Genomic DNA, 13,581 nt, shown 5'->3' on the forward strand with positions numbered 1-13,581 from the left:
CTTCGTCCTCTGCTGGATGCCCTTCTACGTGCTCAATATCGTCAACGTGGTGTGCCCGCTGCCCGAGGAGCCCGCCTTCTTCGGCCTCTACTTCCTGGTGGTGGCGCTGCCCTATGCCAACAGCTGCGCTAACCCCATCCTCTATGGCTTCCTCTCCTACCGCTTCAAGCAGGGCTTCCGCCGGGTCCTGCTCCGGCCTTCCCGCCGGGTGCGAAGCCAGGAGCCCCCAGCCGGACCTCCGGAGAAGACAGAGGAGGAGGACGAGGAGGAGGAGGACGAGGATGCAGAGGAGGGTGGGGAGAAGGGGGCCGGGAAGCAGGGGGACGCGAAGGAGATGAATGGCCGGGTCAGCCAGATCACACAGCCTGGCACCAGCAGGCAGGCACGGCCTCCCAGCTGTGTGCCCGGCAAGGAGCAGCAGTTCCTGCCCCAAGAGCCTTCCGGGGGGGAGAGGCCGGGTGCCCTGCACATCAGCTGTCTGTAGGGCCGGTGGAGGGCCAGAGTGGCCCAAGCACAGAGCACAGGCCGTGGGTGTGCCCCGGGCCTGCCACCCAAGGTGCCAGGGGCCCGTGATGGGCTGTTCAGATCCCACTGCTGCTGAGACTCGCTGTGTGACCTCCGACAGGTCACTTGCCCTCTCTGGGTCTCGTGTTCTCCTCTGTGACTCAGGGATGGGAGTCATCGGTCTAGATAAGCGCTGCCGGATGAGAAGGCTGGAGGGACATGACCGCTGGGCCGACCCTCCTGAGGGGGGCCCAGGTTAAGGGGAGAGGTGCACACTGGCCGTCCCCTTCAGAAACAGAGCATCCAGGTGGGTTGGCCTGAGTCTGGGTCCTCGGCGGATAAACCAAGGCCTGGGTTTCCTGGGCTCAGAGTCAGGTTCATAGGAGAGGGGCTGGGGCCCAGGTTCACAGGGAGCTGGACCAGCACCCCCCCAAGCCCCCAGTAGAAGAAAATCTTGCCCCGTCGGGGGCGGGTGTGAGGCTGCTCAGGCCCGCACCAGCTCTCCCCTATTGCCGGAAGGCCTTGAGGCAGCTCTTCTCTCTGGGCTGCAGGCCTCACCTGCTGAGCAACCCAGTAACCTCCAGGCCCTCTTGCCAGACGGTCGGGCCAGGACTCCTGTGATCCTGCACTTGAGAAGAAGCAGATTTTCCAAGAAGCTCGTTAAGTCCAGCTGCAGGGTCCCTGGCTGCTTCGGCCCTCTGAGTCCCTGAGCCTAATTTTGTACCTGGAATTTTGTATTGCTTTTCTTAAAGAGGGACCCCACATGCGTAAGCTTAGGCCACCGAAGCCTAGCTCAGGTCCTGCTGAGGGCAGCCCACGAATCCCCAAAGCAGCTCACTTTGTGTTCGGAGCCTGGAGCGGGGAGGGGGGTGTCTCTGGGTCTGTGAGAGCTCACAGGAGAAGCGTCCTGTGCTTCCCCTCTCGCTGACCAAGGCAGGGACCCGACCAGGAGACCAGCACGGAAGGGCAGAGGGTAAGACAGTGAGTGCTGAGAGGAGGAGGAAGAAGAGGAGTTGGGGAGGGCAGGAGGGAGGAGGAGGAGGGAAGGAGGACGCGGGTGGAGGATAGATCTGTTCCATGAACTTGGAGCTATCCTTGGCCCCTCTGGACTGAGCCCAGTTGCTGCATCAGTGAAACTGAGTTGCCTGGCCCAACAGTCCCCAGAAAACGATGCCATCAGGTGGGAGAGCAAATGCTCTGAAAGGCACAGGGCCAGCCCCTTGAGGCCGATCAGTGCTGGGAAGAGGGGCTGGGCCTGGCCTGTGCTGAGAAGCAGGGCCTGGTAGACCGGAGCCGGCCTCTCGCCCTCTGAATTCCCCGGGCTGCAGGCTGGAAAGGCCCAGGGTAGACAAGACAAGACAAAAACGTGGGACCACAGGGCCCTCTCTGGTTTGGCTCAGTGGATAGAGTGTCGGCTCGTGGGTGGAAGGGTCCTGGGTTCGATTCCAGCCAAGGGCACATACCTCCATCCCGGCCCTGGTCAGGGCACATGCGGGAGGCAACGAGTCCGTGTGTCTCTCTCATGTTGCTGTTTCTCTCTCTCCGTCTCACCCTTCCCTTCCACTCTCTCTAAAAATCAATGGAAAAAATATCCTCGGGTGAGGATTGACCACAACAACAAAGGTGGGACGACAGGGAGAGACCACTGCCCAAGGCTGGCCTGGACCGGCCTGGACTCCCTCCCCCAGGTGACCCCTGAGAGCCACAGTGAGACCAGCCCCGGGGAGGGTGGTACCTCTGGCTAAATCCCCCAAACCCTCCACCTGCAGGGGCAAGGGGTCCTCAGGGAAAGCACACAGACCGCAACTTGGGGGACCCACATCTTCAACTCACCTCAGATCCTGGCCAGCCGCGACCTCTCCAGGCCTCAGTCTCCCCATCATAAAATGGAGGTGGTTGTCCCAGCTTGCCTGCCTCCTTGGATTTGGGGAGGACAATAAGTCACACCAGGTAAACTGCCACACACACTGTAAGGGGGGCGTAGTGACCCCCTTCTCCTTCACCTCTGTATCTGGGCCTTGGGGGTGAGGACATGACGAAGGTGGACTTGGGGATCAGAGGCTCAGGGAGACAGGGCCTGGAGGAGTGTTTCGCCCCCTTAGGGGACGCGGGGGTCCAAGTGCAGAGGCCGCCCCACCTTCCTGATTCCTGGGGCAGGGAGGGAAGCCTGTTCTGCAAGGGTGGCTGGGAGGCCCCTTAGAGAAATTCTTTGCCGCTTCTGCCCCTAGCTCTCATCAATAAAGATGGTGGCACATGACAACAGCCATGATCTGGGTCAATTCCTTTGCCAGGTGCTGTGTTGTGTGTCTAGATCGGTGTGCGTGCGTGCGTGCGTGTGTGTGTGTGTGTGTGTGTGTGTCTAGATCGTGTGCATGTGTGTGTGGGTGTGTGTATGGGCGTCCATCTCTATCAGATGCTCCCTGAATGCATCTCAGCTCTGTGTGCCCAGGCCTCCAGGGGACGTGGAAGATGCCCCTGACAAGCCTCAGCCTGTCATCTTACAGATCTTGATGCAAAAGCAGCAGTTATGCTTTCTTCCTGTATCCAAATCTCAAATCTCATGGAAGGAAGCTGATTGGTCCCAACTAGGGCACATGGTGGCCCCTTGGGCCAATAACCGAAGACAAGGTGATAGAGTGCCAGGTGTGACGATTGGCCAGGTGTGGGTCATGTGACCATCCTCCCAGCCAGAGAGAAGGTAGGACTCTGTGATGAACAGTCTGGTTGACCAATGGCGTGGGAGTTGGGTGGGGGACAGTCTACAATGGCAAAGGGAGACTAGCCAGGAGTATCAATAGCAGGCTGGGGTGGGGTGGTTGGGGGGTGTAAGCACAGTTCAGGTGCATAGTAGGTGCTCAGGACATCTCAGCTGTACCCATGAGCATCCAGCGCTGTGTGGGAGGGGTGCCCAGGCCAGGGTCTTCCCCCTCACCCCCACCCCTGCCCACAGCCCCGGAGCTTCCCCACTACATGTGTGTCACTGCCAGGCTGAAAGCAGAGAAATACAAAGCCTGTCTTTTGGGAACCAGGACCAGAGAGAAAGAGACAGTTCTTTTTCTAAAATATATTTTTATTGATTCCGAGAGGAAGGCAGGGAGAGGAAGAGGATGAGAGAGAACGGTTGATCGGCTGCCAAAGAGACAATTGTCAATCCCCCCCACCCTCCTCACTCTGGAATTGCCTGCGTTGGAATCCCAGCTCCTCCATTCACTGCCTGTTTTCCCTTGAGCCCGTTCATGAAGCTTTCGGTGTCTCGGTTGCCTCTTCTCCGAGATGAGGACAAGAGCACATGTCTCTATTGTTAGGAGCTTTAAATGGGTTAATATTTACAAGCAGCTTCGAACAGTGCCTGGTGCACTGTAGCTGCTATGTGTATGTTAAATAAACGTGGGAAGTGCTTTAAGCAGAAGCAAGAACCCATGCATGGTGGGGTGGACGTCTCCTCGGGAGGGTATGGCCAGCTGAGTGCGAAGAGGGGAGGAGGCGTGGGAGACAGTCAAGGTGCTGAGAACAGCTCTGATACCCATTTTACAGCTGAAGACAGTGAGGCCTGCACAGGCCATGTGACGTGCCCAGGGGCAGCACCAGAGGTAGGAGCAACAACCCTGTTTTCCTAGCCGCCAGCCCAGTGTCTATAGTTTTTTAAAACTACAATAATGAGGGTCGGGGTATCAGGAGTGATGTTGGGAGTGGAGAGAGCTCTGAGGCCACTGCTGCCAGCTCCTTGGTGGCCGTTGGGCAGTGGCAGACAATGCTCTCCGGCATGACCGGCAGCCCAGGCCCCACGGGACCTCAGGCGCCTCCTACAGGTCCAGCCACTCCCCAGCAAGCCCTGCAGCCTTGGCAGGCCAGGGCAGTGTGCACACAAGGACGAAGGGCTCATGTGTGTGTGTGCGAGCGTTGAGGGCCAGACCAGCCTTCACTTTTCACGGGCTCAAAGAAAGTCAGGGCAGTGGCACACAAGGACGAAGGGCTCATGTGTGTGTGTGCGAGCGTTGAGGGCCAGACCAGCCTTCACTTTTCACGGGCTCAAAGAAAGTGCCCGAGCCACACTTGGCATTCTCCAGAGTCCAGGACACCTCAGGTCTTGGCTCAGGCCCCGGGGACACAGCCTGTAGGCAGGCAGGAGCCCGTGCCCTCCATGGCCATCTTGTTAAAGGGGAAATGAGGCCTGCAGTGGGACATGGACTCTTCGTGCAGCGCTCTGCTCTAATGACCAGGAAATATGTCAATATTTGCACATGGGAACTGCTGGTTCTGTCGCACTTGGTCAACATGCCCAGAGCCTGTTTGGTTTCTTTATTTGTAAGAGGAGGGTTGACTCTGAGCTCTGGCCTTCTGCCTGCTCTTCACAAAGGGCAGGTCTCTTCTCTCCGGGCATAATAAATGGCAGCCATTACAAGAGGAACAAAGAAAACACAATGTCCATTACAGTGGCACGTGAACTCTCAGCCACACAACCAGGTTCGAACTCCAGCGCTATGTGCCTTTGGGTTGGCCTGGGAACCTCTTGGAGCCTCAGTTTCCTCATCCATAAAGTGGGCTCCATACCCCCATCTCACAGAACTGCTGCAGGCCCCGCGGAGGCCAGCGCTGTGCTCTGTGGCCCGCAGGGGGCGCCAGGAACCTCCCTCTCGCCTCTGGGAGCCCAACGCCGCTCGGCTCGGCCAGACTCGGTTTCATTCGTCCCCAATCGGATCCGTTCGGTCAGACTCGGCAATATTCGGCTATCCTCGGCAACACTCGGCGACACTGCGCTCTGCTCGGCCAGCTCGGCTCTGTTCGGGTCTGTTCGGCTCCTCTCCACGCAGGACACAACAAAGGCCCGGCCCAGCGCGGCGGGTCCGCCCTCACCCCTGCGCGTCCGGGTTCCCGTGTGCAGGCCCGGAGGCCGGAGCTGGGCCGCATCTCGGCGGTCTGGCCGGTGGTGTCCACGCAGCCGGGTCGGGCTTAGCTGAGCCCTGGAAGGTGCGGAGCGAGGCTGCGGCCAGCGGTGGTCTTTTCCCAGGACTTGAGGACGGAGTGGGCGGCGATGGAAGGGCCTGGGGTGGGGGAGTCACGCCCCTTAGTTTTGCCCAGCGAGCCGGCCATTTGCGTGGGGAGGGAGCCAGCTGCTGCACCTGTTTCCCTGAGCCTCAGTTTCCCCCTCTGACAATTAACAGGGTCCGGAGGGCCTGGGACGGCGTGGGCCTCTTGGGGACTCAGTTTCCTCTTCTGTAAAGTGGGGCAATTCGCCCAATTCGGGTTAGCACCTGTTGAAGCAGTCATGGGTTGCAGAAAGCCCAGGATGGAGAAACTGAGCCCAGAGAGTGAAGTCCACCCAGTTAGTCAAAGGAGGGGCGAGGGAGAACTAGGGGGCGAGGGAGCCTGCCCTTGGGAGAGGGAGGTTCCCATCGGGCCTCTGCCCACCTTGCGGGAGTGGGTTTGGAAGGACAAGGGAGGGAATGGGCGCCCCAACCAGCCCTGCGCGTCTCAGTGGGTTCTTCCTCCCCCTTCCCCCTCCCCCCTCGCCCTCGGCTCCCTCAGAAGGTGATGAGCCGGGTGGGATGGGAGCATCCCTGGCCGACAGGCGCGACCGCCTGTTCTCTCCGGTTTCCAGTTGGTGGCGCTCACGGCTTCCTTTGTTTAGTCTCTGAATTGGTTGCTGCCCTTGAACAGCTGGATCAGTGACTGGCCAGTCCCCACTCCCCTGGCTGGCCCCAGGAAGCATCTGGGTCTCGCTCACTTTTCTGACAGGCACACGGTTCCCAGGGCTTTGCAAGCACTGGTTCAGGGTCACTGTGTTAATACCTTCTCCCAGCCCATGGCTGGGGGTGGGTTCTGAGTGTCTGCGTCTGTGCTTCACTCTCTCATCTGTGCGCATCAGGAGAATGGGCCCAGCCCCTCCTCACACTCAGAGTTTAACCAAGGACCAGCCTCGAGGGGCGGCCAGGATAGCGTGCCCCCGGCGGGCGTCCCACCAGGCTGCTCAGGTGGCCTTGGCTCCCCCATGTCCCTCCTGCTCAGAGACACCGAGGCTCGGAGGGAGGAAGGCATGCCCAAGGTCTCACACGGAGACGGCAGGCGGTGGAGTTGAGACCCACCCAGGCTTGTCTGCCCCGGGGCTGCAGCTCTGTCTCCAAGCTGCCCGGCCTGCTGGGGGGCCAAGGGATGTGCACAAATGGAGGGGTTTCAGGCAAGCTGGGAGGAGAGCCAGACTCAGTTCAAGGGAGTGGAGGACAGATATGAAAGTGTAATATTTTTGAGTCCTGCTCTCTAATCTGCCCTGCCCCCAGCCAACTGCCCTGCACCCAGGGGGACAGGGGGCTGTTTTCTGGGGCATGATGTGACTGGGGGCCGAAGGACTTGGCCGAGAACCTGGCGAGTCAAGTGCCTTCCCAGGGCTCAGTCTCCTCCCCTGTTAAGTGGGGTGAGCAGCTGTCCCCGCAGAGGGGCGGTTGAGTGGGCACAGAGCACAGTGCTGGCCACATAAGAGGCCCTGACAAAACCATTCCTGTGTCCCCCTCCTGCTCCCCACCCATTTGTCCTTCCCTCCCCCCTTTCTCAGAGGCGAGGCTTTTTAAACCAAAACCCAGCTGTCTCCCCTTCCAGTGCTGCTGACTCAGCGCTTTTCCTGCGTGGGGAGGGCGGGAGTGACTCCCTGGCCCTGTCCCTCTGCAGCCCTGGCTCTGCGCCCCGGGAGTGCTGCCGGGGGCAGGGCCACACGGAGGGCACAGCCAGTGTGGACCTGACCGTTTTCCCAGGAGCCATAGTCTTTTCGTCTGGGACCCTGGGGCCCCTAAATAAGGCATGCGGGGGGGGCCCAGGTGGGCTTGGGAGGGAGAAGCAGCAGAGCTAGACGTTGGGAGAGTCTGGCTGTCGTCCCAGCTTGGACTCCTGTCTCCTGTGTGACCTTGAGCCAGACTTGCCCTCCCTGGATCGCAGTGTCCCTGGGGGACATGAAGGAATTGGATTAGATCATCTCTAAGCGTCCTTCAGGCCTGGACAGTCAGCTGTTGGTTATCTCCCAAAGAGGAAAACAGGCTCCGGTGAGAGCTGGTCCAGGCCACACAGCCCAGCGGAGTTCCGTCCTCCACGCCTGGCTCACCTGCAAGTGGCGCTGGGTGGGTTTAGGGCCCCGAAGACCAGACTTCAGTAAATACCCAGAGTTCTCTGCACGCCTGCACCTCCTGGGGGTGATCATGTCAACCCCTCTCCCGGCAAACCCTGAACGGCAGCCTTTGCCCACAGCCGTGCCCATGTGCCCTCGTGGGAACTCCAGTGGGATGGAGAGCACTTCCGCTCTGTAGGGTTGTGGTTCCTTTTCCGCAGCTGTGTGACCTGGGAGTCACATCAGCTCCTTTCCCAAGGCCGGGGTAGGGCCCCCTCAAATCATGGGTCTGAAGACCCACTGGGTACCGAAGCCCCTGCAAAGAAGAGGCCTGGACAGGCAGTAAGTACGGAACAAATGTAGAATGAGCGTGGCCGGTGTGCCTCAGTGGTTGAGCATCGACCTATAAACCAGGAGGTCACTGTTTGGTTCCCAGTCAGGGCACATGCCCAGGTTGTGGGCTCCATCCCCAGTGTCTGGGACATGCAGGAAGCAGCCGATTGATGATTCTCTTTCATCATTGATGTTCTATCTCTCTCTCTCCCTTCCTTTCTGAAATCAATAAAAACGTTTTTTTAAAAATGTAGAATGTGAGGGTGCTGGGGAGCAAGGGACATGGACCGGCTCTGCACTGGGTTCTCTGGCTGCAGAGAATCGGGGCTGCAGCCTTTTTAAACCTCCCTTAGCCTAACCAGAAGGAAGCCGAGGCAGGACCCTGTGAACTGCTGGGGGGCATTTCCCCAGGGGCACTGGCTCTAGAAGACCAGGAGGATGAATCAATCATGGCAAAATTCTAGTGGAGGAGGAGGAGGAGGACTTTGGCACCCATTGGGATGGGGGTTTTGTCTGGCTGCCACCCTGATAGCCCAGCAGGTAATGCCTTCACTCAGCAAACCTCTCCTGTGCCTGGCAGGGAGGGGGCTGGCACTGGAGTTCTACAGACACCTAGGGTGTCACGAGTGGGTGGTGGCACCAGAATTGGAACTGAGGCTGCCGGGCTGGTGCCTGTGCCCTCTCCCCTTTTCAGCTTAAGCTGGGGGCCCCCAGTAGCAGGATTCCAGAGCTGCCTCCCCTCCCCAAGCAACTGACCCCCTCTCTCCCCACCTCAGTTTCTCTGCCAGCACATCATGGGCCTCCGATTGCCTCCTGGCGCGGACTTTTTGGGCCTCTGAATCCAACAAGACCCCACCAAAGAGTTAAGCAAAGGAAATCCAGAGCTCCCATTATCTGGGCAGAACCCAGCGGCTGGAGGGGAGGGAGCAGGGAGGAGGGGACGTGGGAAGCCAGCTCAGCCCTCTTCCTCCGCCCTCCCTCCCTCCCTCTCGCCCTGCCTCCATCCCTTACTCCCTCCCTCCTCGGCTTGGCCTGGGGGTCTGGGCCAGCAACCAGCTATTACTGCAGACATGGGCCAAGGAGCCAGAGGCTGACCCGAGGCCTGGGGTCTGTGAGCGCTGGGCGAGGCTGCGGGACGGAGGGTGAGTGATGGAGGTCCTGCATTTCCCACGGCAGGGCCGCCCACCCCCAGAGGAGGCTGGGGTCAGAGCCTGGAATTCCTCTCCTCCCTCCTGGCTTCCTGGACACATCTCGGGCCCTGCACCATTCCTCTGACGCCCCGCCAGGCCCTCCAGGCTCTCCCTTCCCCATCCCCTCCTGTGACTGAGGCCGTAGCCCCTGGTGAAGGGCTACCCTCTGCTGCTCCTGGCTTGTGCCCACCCTGGTGGGCTGGGACGCACACCAAGTCTGCTCTGCGGGGCCTGGCCCTTTCCCCACCCCCAGGAGACCCCAGCTCCTGAATGGAGGCAGCAGGGACCCCCTAGCCACCCCCAGGGGCACCCTCCTCCATGGCCAGTCAGTGATCCAGGCTGTCACCATTTCTTTTGTTTAAGGCCGCTTTGCTTCCTGTCCCCAGGCCAGTTTGTGTCTCAGCGCCTTTGACTGGAGCCAACAGATAGGTGCCCAAACGGGCCAGTCCCCTGGAGGAGCCCTGCCCTGCCCTGCCCTGCCCTGGGAAGAGGTCACGCCGGGCAGAAGAAGTAGCAAACTTTTTATTAAGAGTCTTTTGCAGGTCAGCCAACTTTGCTGCGCTTAAATCTCCCCACACAACCAGGCGGCGGGAGGTGGTGGTGCCATCTCCTTGTAAGTGCCAGGGAGCAGGCACGCCAGCAGGTCCAGCCACTAGTCCCAGGTCTCCCCGCGTGTCAACGAGCCTGGGACTTCACGTCTGACTCCAGGGCCTCACCTTGTCCCATGAGGCCACATTCTGGCCAGGAAATAGGGGATTGTTGTTTTTCTCAAAACCACTGGATGTGCAGTTTACAAATGAAAGGTGAGGGTGAGCATCGTGGACAGAGGATGCTGACCTGTGTGGACTTGACCTGCCTTACAGAGCAGAACCAGGACACGGGGCCAGGGGGCCAGGGCTGGGGGCAGGAGCTGGGGAACGGACACCTCCAGGAGGGGGTGATGGCTGGGGAGGCTCCCGGGTACCCCCTCGCTTCTGCTGCTAGCCAGCCCCGGGGAGGGGAGGGGAGGTGCTCAGGAGAGGGCCTCTGCCCCTTTAAAACCTAGCTCTCACCCCAGTGCTCAGAGAGAGAGGGTGGTGTTTAAAACAATACCTCCTCTAGGGGTAGTAACCACAGAAAAATATTTTTGAATTGTACTAAATGTTAAAGGGGAACAAGAAAGGAAGTAAACAAAGAAACGCCAGAAGCGTAAAAACCAGCCTGGTTTCAAAAGCCGAGTTTCTGATCCTGCGATAACTCAGCGCAGCCCCCAAAGGCGGCCGCCACCTCAAAGGCTCCTGCCCGGCTTCCTGCCCGCCCAGCCGGCCTGCCTCCCGCCCCGGTGTCCGGGCCGCTTCCTGCCCCTCTCCAGGAACTCTGGATCCCTCCTCGCTCGCCAGGGCCAAAGCAGGTCCTCACAAAGCCTGGACTTCTCCGAGCCTTTCAAGTTGCCAGGCGCCCTAGTCCTGCCCCTTCATTCCAATTTACCACCCCGGCAGCTTATTGGCAGGTCCCCTGTGATTGACACAACCACTTTCCAATGATTGAACTCTCGCCCGAGGCGTCCCTGCAAGGATTTGGTGTGAGGTTGTGCAGGTGGTTGACTGCACAGAGATGCCCAGGGGAGGGGGGCTGGCACCAGCCCGTGCCAAGGCCCCTAGTCTCTGTGGTGCCCCCTCTCCTGTGTCTAATGTGCCTCCCCCTCCCCCTGCCCCAGGAGCGCCCTGTCCCTTGCAGGAAGGCCCGTGCAGGCCAGCAGTGGCTGCAGCAGCGACTCCTCACTGCTCCACAGTATAACCGGCCCCCACGCAGAACCCCGTGTGATCTCTGATGGAAGTTGCTACCTGTCTGCTAGAACGAATGAACTTTCCTCGCTCCTTTGTCAGGACCTCGTGTTCATGTCCTGAGTCCCCTCCCCTGCAGAGCAAGCCTGCGGGATCCTTTGCGTTTGTCCCAAGGGCCCTCTCACTTCTCAATGGCCAGAGAGAGCAAGCGGGGAGGTGGGGGCTGGGGAGGGGAGGCATATGACGGTCTCAGTGGTTCTGGCCCAGGGGCAGCTGGGGCGCCTTCCTCACCCACCCCAGCTAAGGTCCCCCAGGAGCCTCCCCTGCCGGGCTGTGGCTCTCTCTGGAGGGACCTTGCGTGGCAGCGCCTTCAGAGATGGGGATCCTTCCGGGAGACTCAGCCTCTAGGCCCTGCCCTGCCGGCCACAGTCTCTGGGACCTTGGGGAACTGGCTTCTCTGCGTGGACCTCAGTGTTCTGGTCTGTTAAATGAGGGCCCTGGCGCCCTTCCCCGAGTGATGTCGGGAATGCACTTGCTGTGGGTGGCAGTGTGTGAAGTTAGATAGACTGTCTGTTCCTCCTTCCCCGCTCCAGGCCGCCATGGGGACAGCCACCCTGGACCTCCTCTGGACAGTGCTTCTGCTCCCTCTCCTGGTGTTTGGGGTCCCCACCGAGGAGCACACCTCTGGGGAAGCGGTGACCTCCAGTCCCCCCGGGCGCTGCCGACGGTGCTGCGACTCTGAGGACCCCCTGGCCCCCGCCTATGCTGCCGATGAGTCCGCGGCTTCTCCGTCCTCCCTCCCTTACGTGTGGCCTGAGGTCAGGCCCTATATTAACATCACCATCCTGAAGGGTGAGTACCCGTACGTGCCTCAGGCTGGACTGGCCTGGCCGGGGACATGGAGGGCATGGGGGTGTGTGGTCTCTTCCTGGGCCTGGGGAGGGGAGGTGGAGGAAGCAGGAGAAACCAGGACAGACAGTTATTCCTGACCCCTTCGTTCACACATGAATTAAACACCTACTATGTGTCAGGACTCTTCTGAATTCTGGGGCTGGAGCACGAACAGATCAGAGATACCTACCACCATTGCCCTTCCATTCTGGTGGGGGAGGCAGACAGCAATAAGCATACTGCCCAAGTTAATGAGATACAATGTTTGATGGTGACAAATGGCCATGGAGATGACAAGGTGGGGCAGGGTAAGGGACATGGGGAGTGCAGGTCTGGGGGCAGCTTGCCTATCAAGCTGGATGGTCAGTTCTCACTGAGGGAGAAGCCACGTGTATGTGGGGAAAAGCATTCCAGGCAGAGGGAACAGCACGTTCAAAGGCCCTGGGGTGGGAGTGGGCCTGGGGTTTTAAGGCGCAGTGGCAAGGGAAAGAACTGGGGTTGCAGATGAAGCAGGGCCCGAATCAGACTTGGGTTTCTCCTCTGAGTGAGATGGGGCGCAGGGGCAGGTTTGAGCGGAGGGAAATAGTTGGGATCAGGTCCCTCAAGGCATAGGTGGCCACCTGCTTCTCGTGTTCAAGGTCAGCCTGGAACTAGGGCCAGGCAGAGGCATGTCTGCCTGGGGTCAGGTGAGCCTCTGCCAGACGCCCGGGCAGGTGGAGAGGGGCCAGGCAGTGCTAGGTGAACGGTCCTGCTTCGTGTTTGCAGAGTTTGCAAAGCACTTTCCCACGCGGCATTTGCTGAGGGCTCGCCTTTTCAACAGCCAAGACCCCAGCTAGGGCTGGGCACACAGCTGGGTAAAGCCAGCCAAGGGCGGCCTGGCTCCTAGCAGGGGGGCTTTCCTTGGGTACTTTTCTTGGTTCCTTCTTTGGGTCAGAAGTGCAGAGTGCACCCCGCCACTTGCCCATCCCCCCTGGAGTTTGGCTTCATGCAGTGTCCCCCTTTTCTGGTGGGGAGCGGGGCTGGGCCTGCCTTCCCAGAGCCCACAGCGGGACCTTCTCTGCTGGGAAGGCGCGGGGATGGGCGGGTGTGGAGACAGACTGGAGGCAGAGCCCTGCCTCTCCTGCTCCTGAGCTGTGCGACCCTGGGTGAGTCACTTAGCCTCTCTGTGAGTGGAAATGGTCGGTGTCTTCTTTAGAGGGACATTCAGGGAGGCCATGCCTGGAGGGCAGTAGGTGCTCCACAAATGCTGGTTCCTCTGGCTTTTCTTCTCTGGGCAGGGGCAGAGCCCTCCACAGTCAAGTGGAGGTGCCCCCTTCATTCAGGCCCGGGGGCCCGGGGGCCTGCCCTGACTTCTCCCTTGTTCCCACAGGTGACAAAGGGGACCGAGGCCTGCTGGGCACACCTGGGAAGCTGGGCAAGGAGGGTCCCCGGGGAGAGCGAGGCCCCCAGGGCACCAAGGGTGACAAGGGGCAGGTAGGCAGCCCTGGCAGCCCGTGCCAGACTCGCTTCTCAGCCTTCTCCGTGGGCCGCAGAACGGCCCTGCACAGCAGCGAGGGCTTCCAGCCCCTGCCCTTCGACACGGTCTTCGTCAACCCGGACGGGCACTTCGACATGGCCGCCGGCCACTTCGTGGCCCCGCTGGGCGGCCTCTACTTCTTCAGCCTCAACGTGCACAGCTGGAACTTCAAGGAGACCTACGTGCACGTCATGCACAACGAGGAGGCGGCCGTGATCCTGTACGCGCAGCCCAGCGACCGCAGCATCATGCAGAGCCAGAGCGTGATGCTGGCCCTGGCGCCCGGCGACCGCG

General features: G+C 60.3%; 2 protein-coding genes across 2 annotated transcripts in view; both read left to right on the plus strand.

The window, feature by feature from the left end:
• The window catches only part of SSTR3 (somatostatin receptor 3), a 7,502-nt gene extending 5,540 nt beyond the window's left edge, over positions 1 to 1,962 (plus strand). The window contains exon 4 of the mRNA XM_006757453.2: positions 2 to 1,962. Coding sequence (XP_006757516.1) covers positions 2 to 484 — 483 coding nt within the window. The 3' untranslated portion in view covers positions 485 to 1,962. The remainder of the gene's footprint in view (position 1) is intronic.
• A 3,411-nt stretch (positions 1,963 to 5,373) lies between these two features.
• C1QTNF6 (C1q and tumor necrosis factor related protein 6) overlaps positions 5,374 to 13,581 on the plus strand; it is a 9,291-nt gene continuing 1,083 nt past the window's right edge. Inside the window, exons 1-3 of the mRNA XM_006757454.1 lie at positions 5,374 to 5,472; positions 11,474 to 11,732; positions 13,141 to 13,578. Of these exons, the coding sequence (XP_006757517.1) occupies positions 11,480 to 11,732; positions 13,141 to 13,578 (691 nt within the window). The 5' untranslated portion in view covers positions 5,374 to 5,472; positions 11,474 to 11,479. The remainder of the gene's footprint in view (positions 5,473 to 11,473; positions 11,733 to 13,140; positions 13,579 to 13,581) is intronic.

The sequence above is a fragment of the Myotis davidii genome, unplaced genomic scaffold (genome assembly GCF_000327345.1).
Source record: "Myotis davidii unplaced genomic scaffold, ASM32734v1 scaffold514, whole genome shotgun sequence".
Taxonomy (NCBI): Eukaryota; Metazoa; Chordata; class Mammalia; order Chiroptera; family Vespertilionidae; genus Myotis; species Myotis davidii.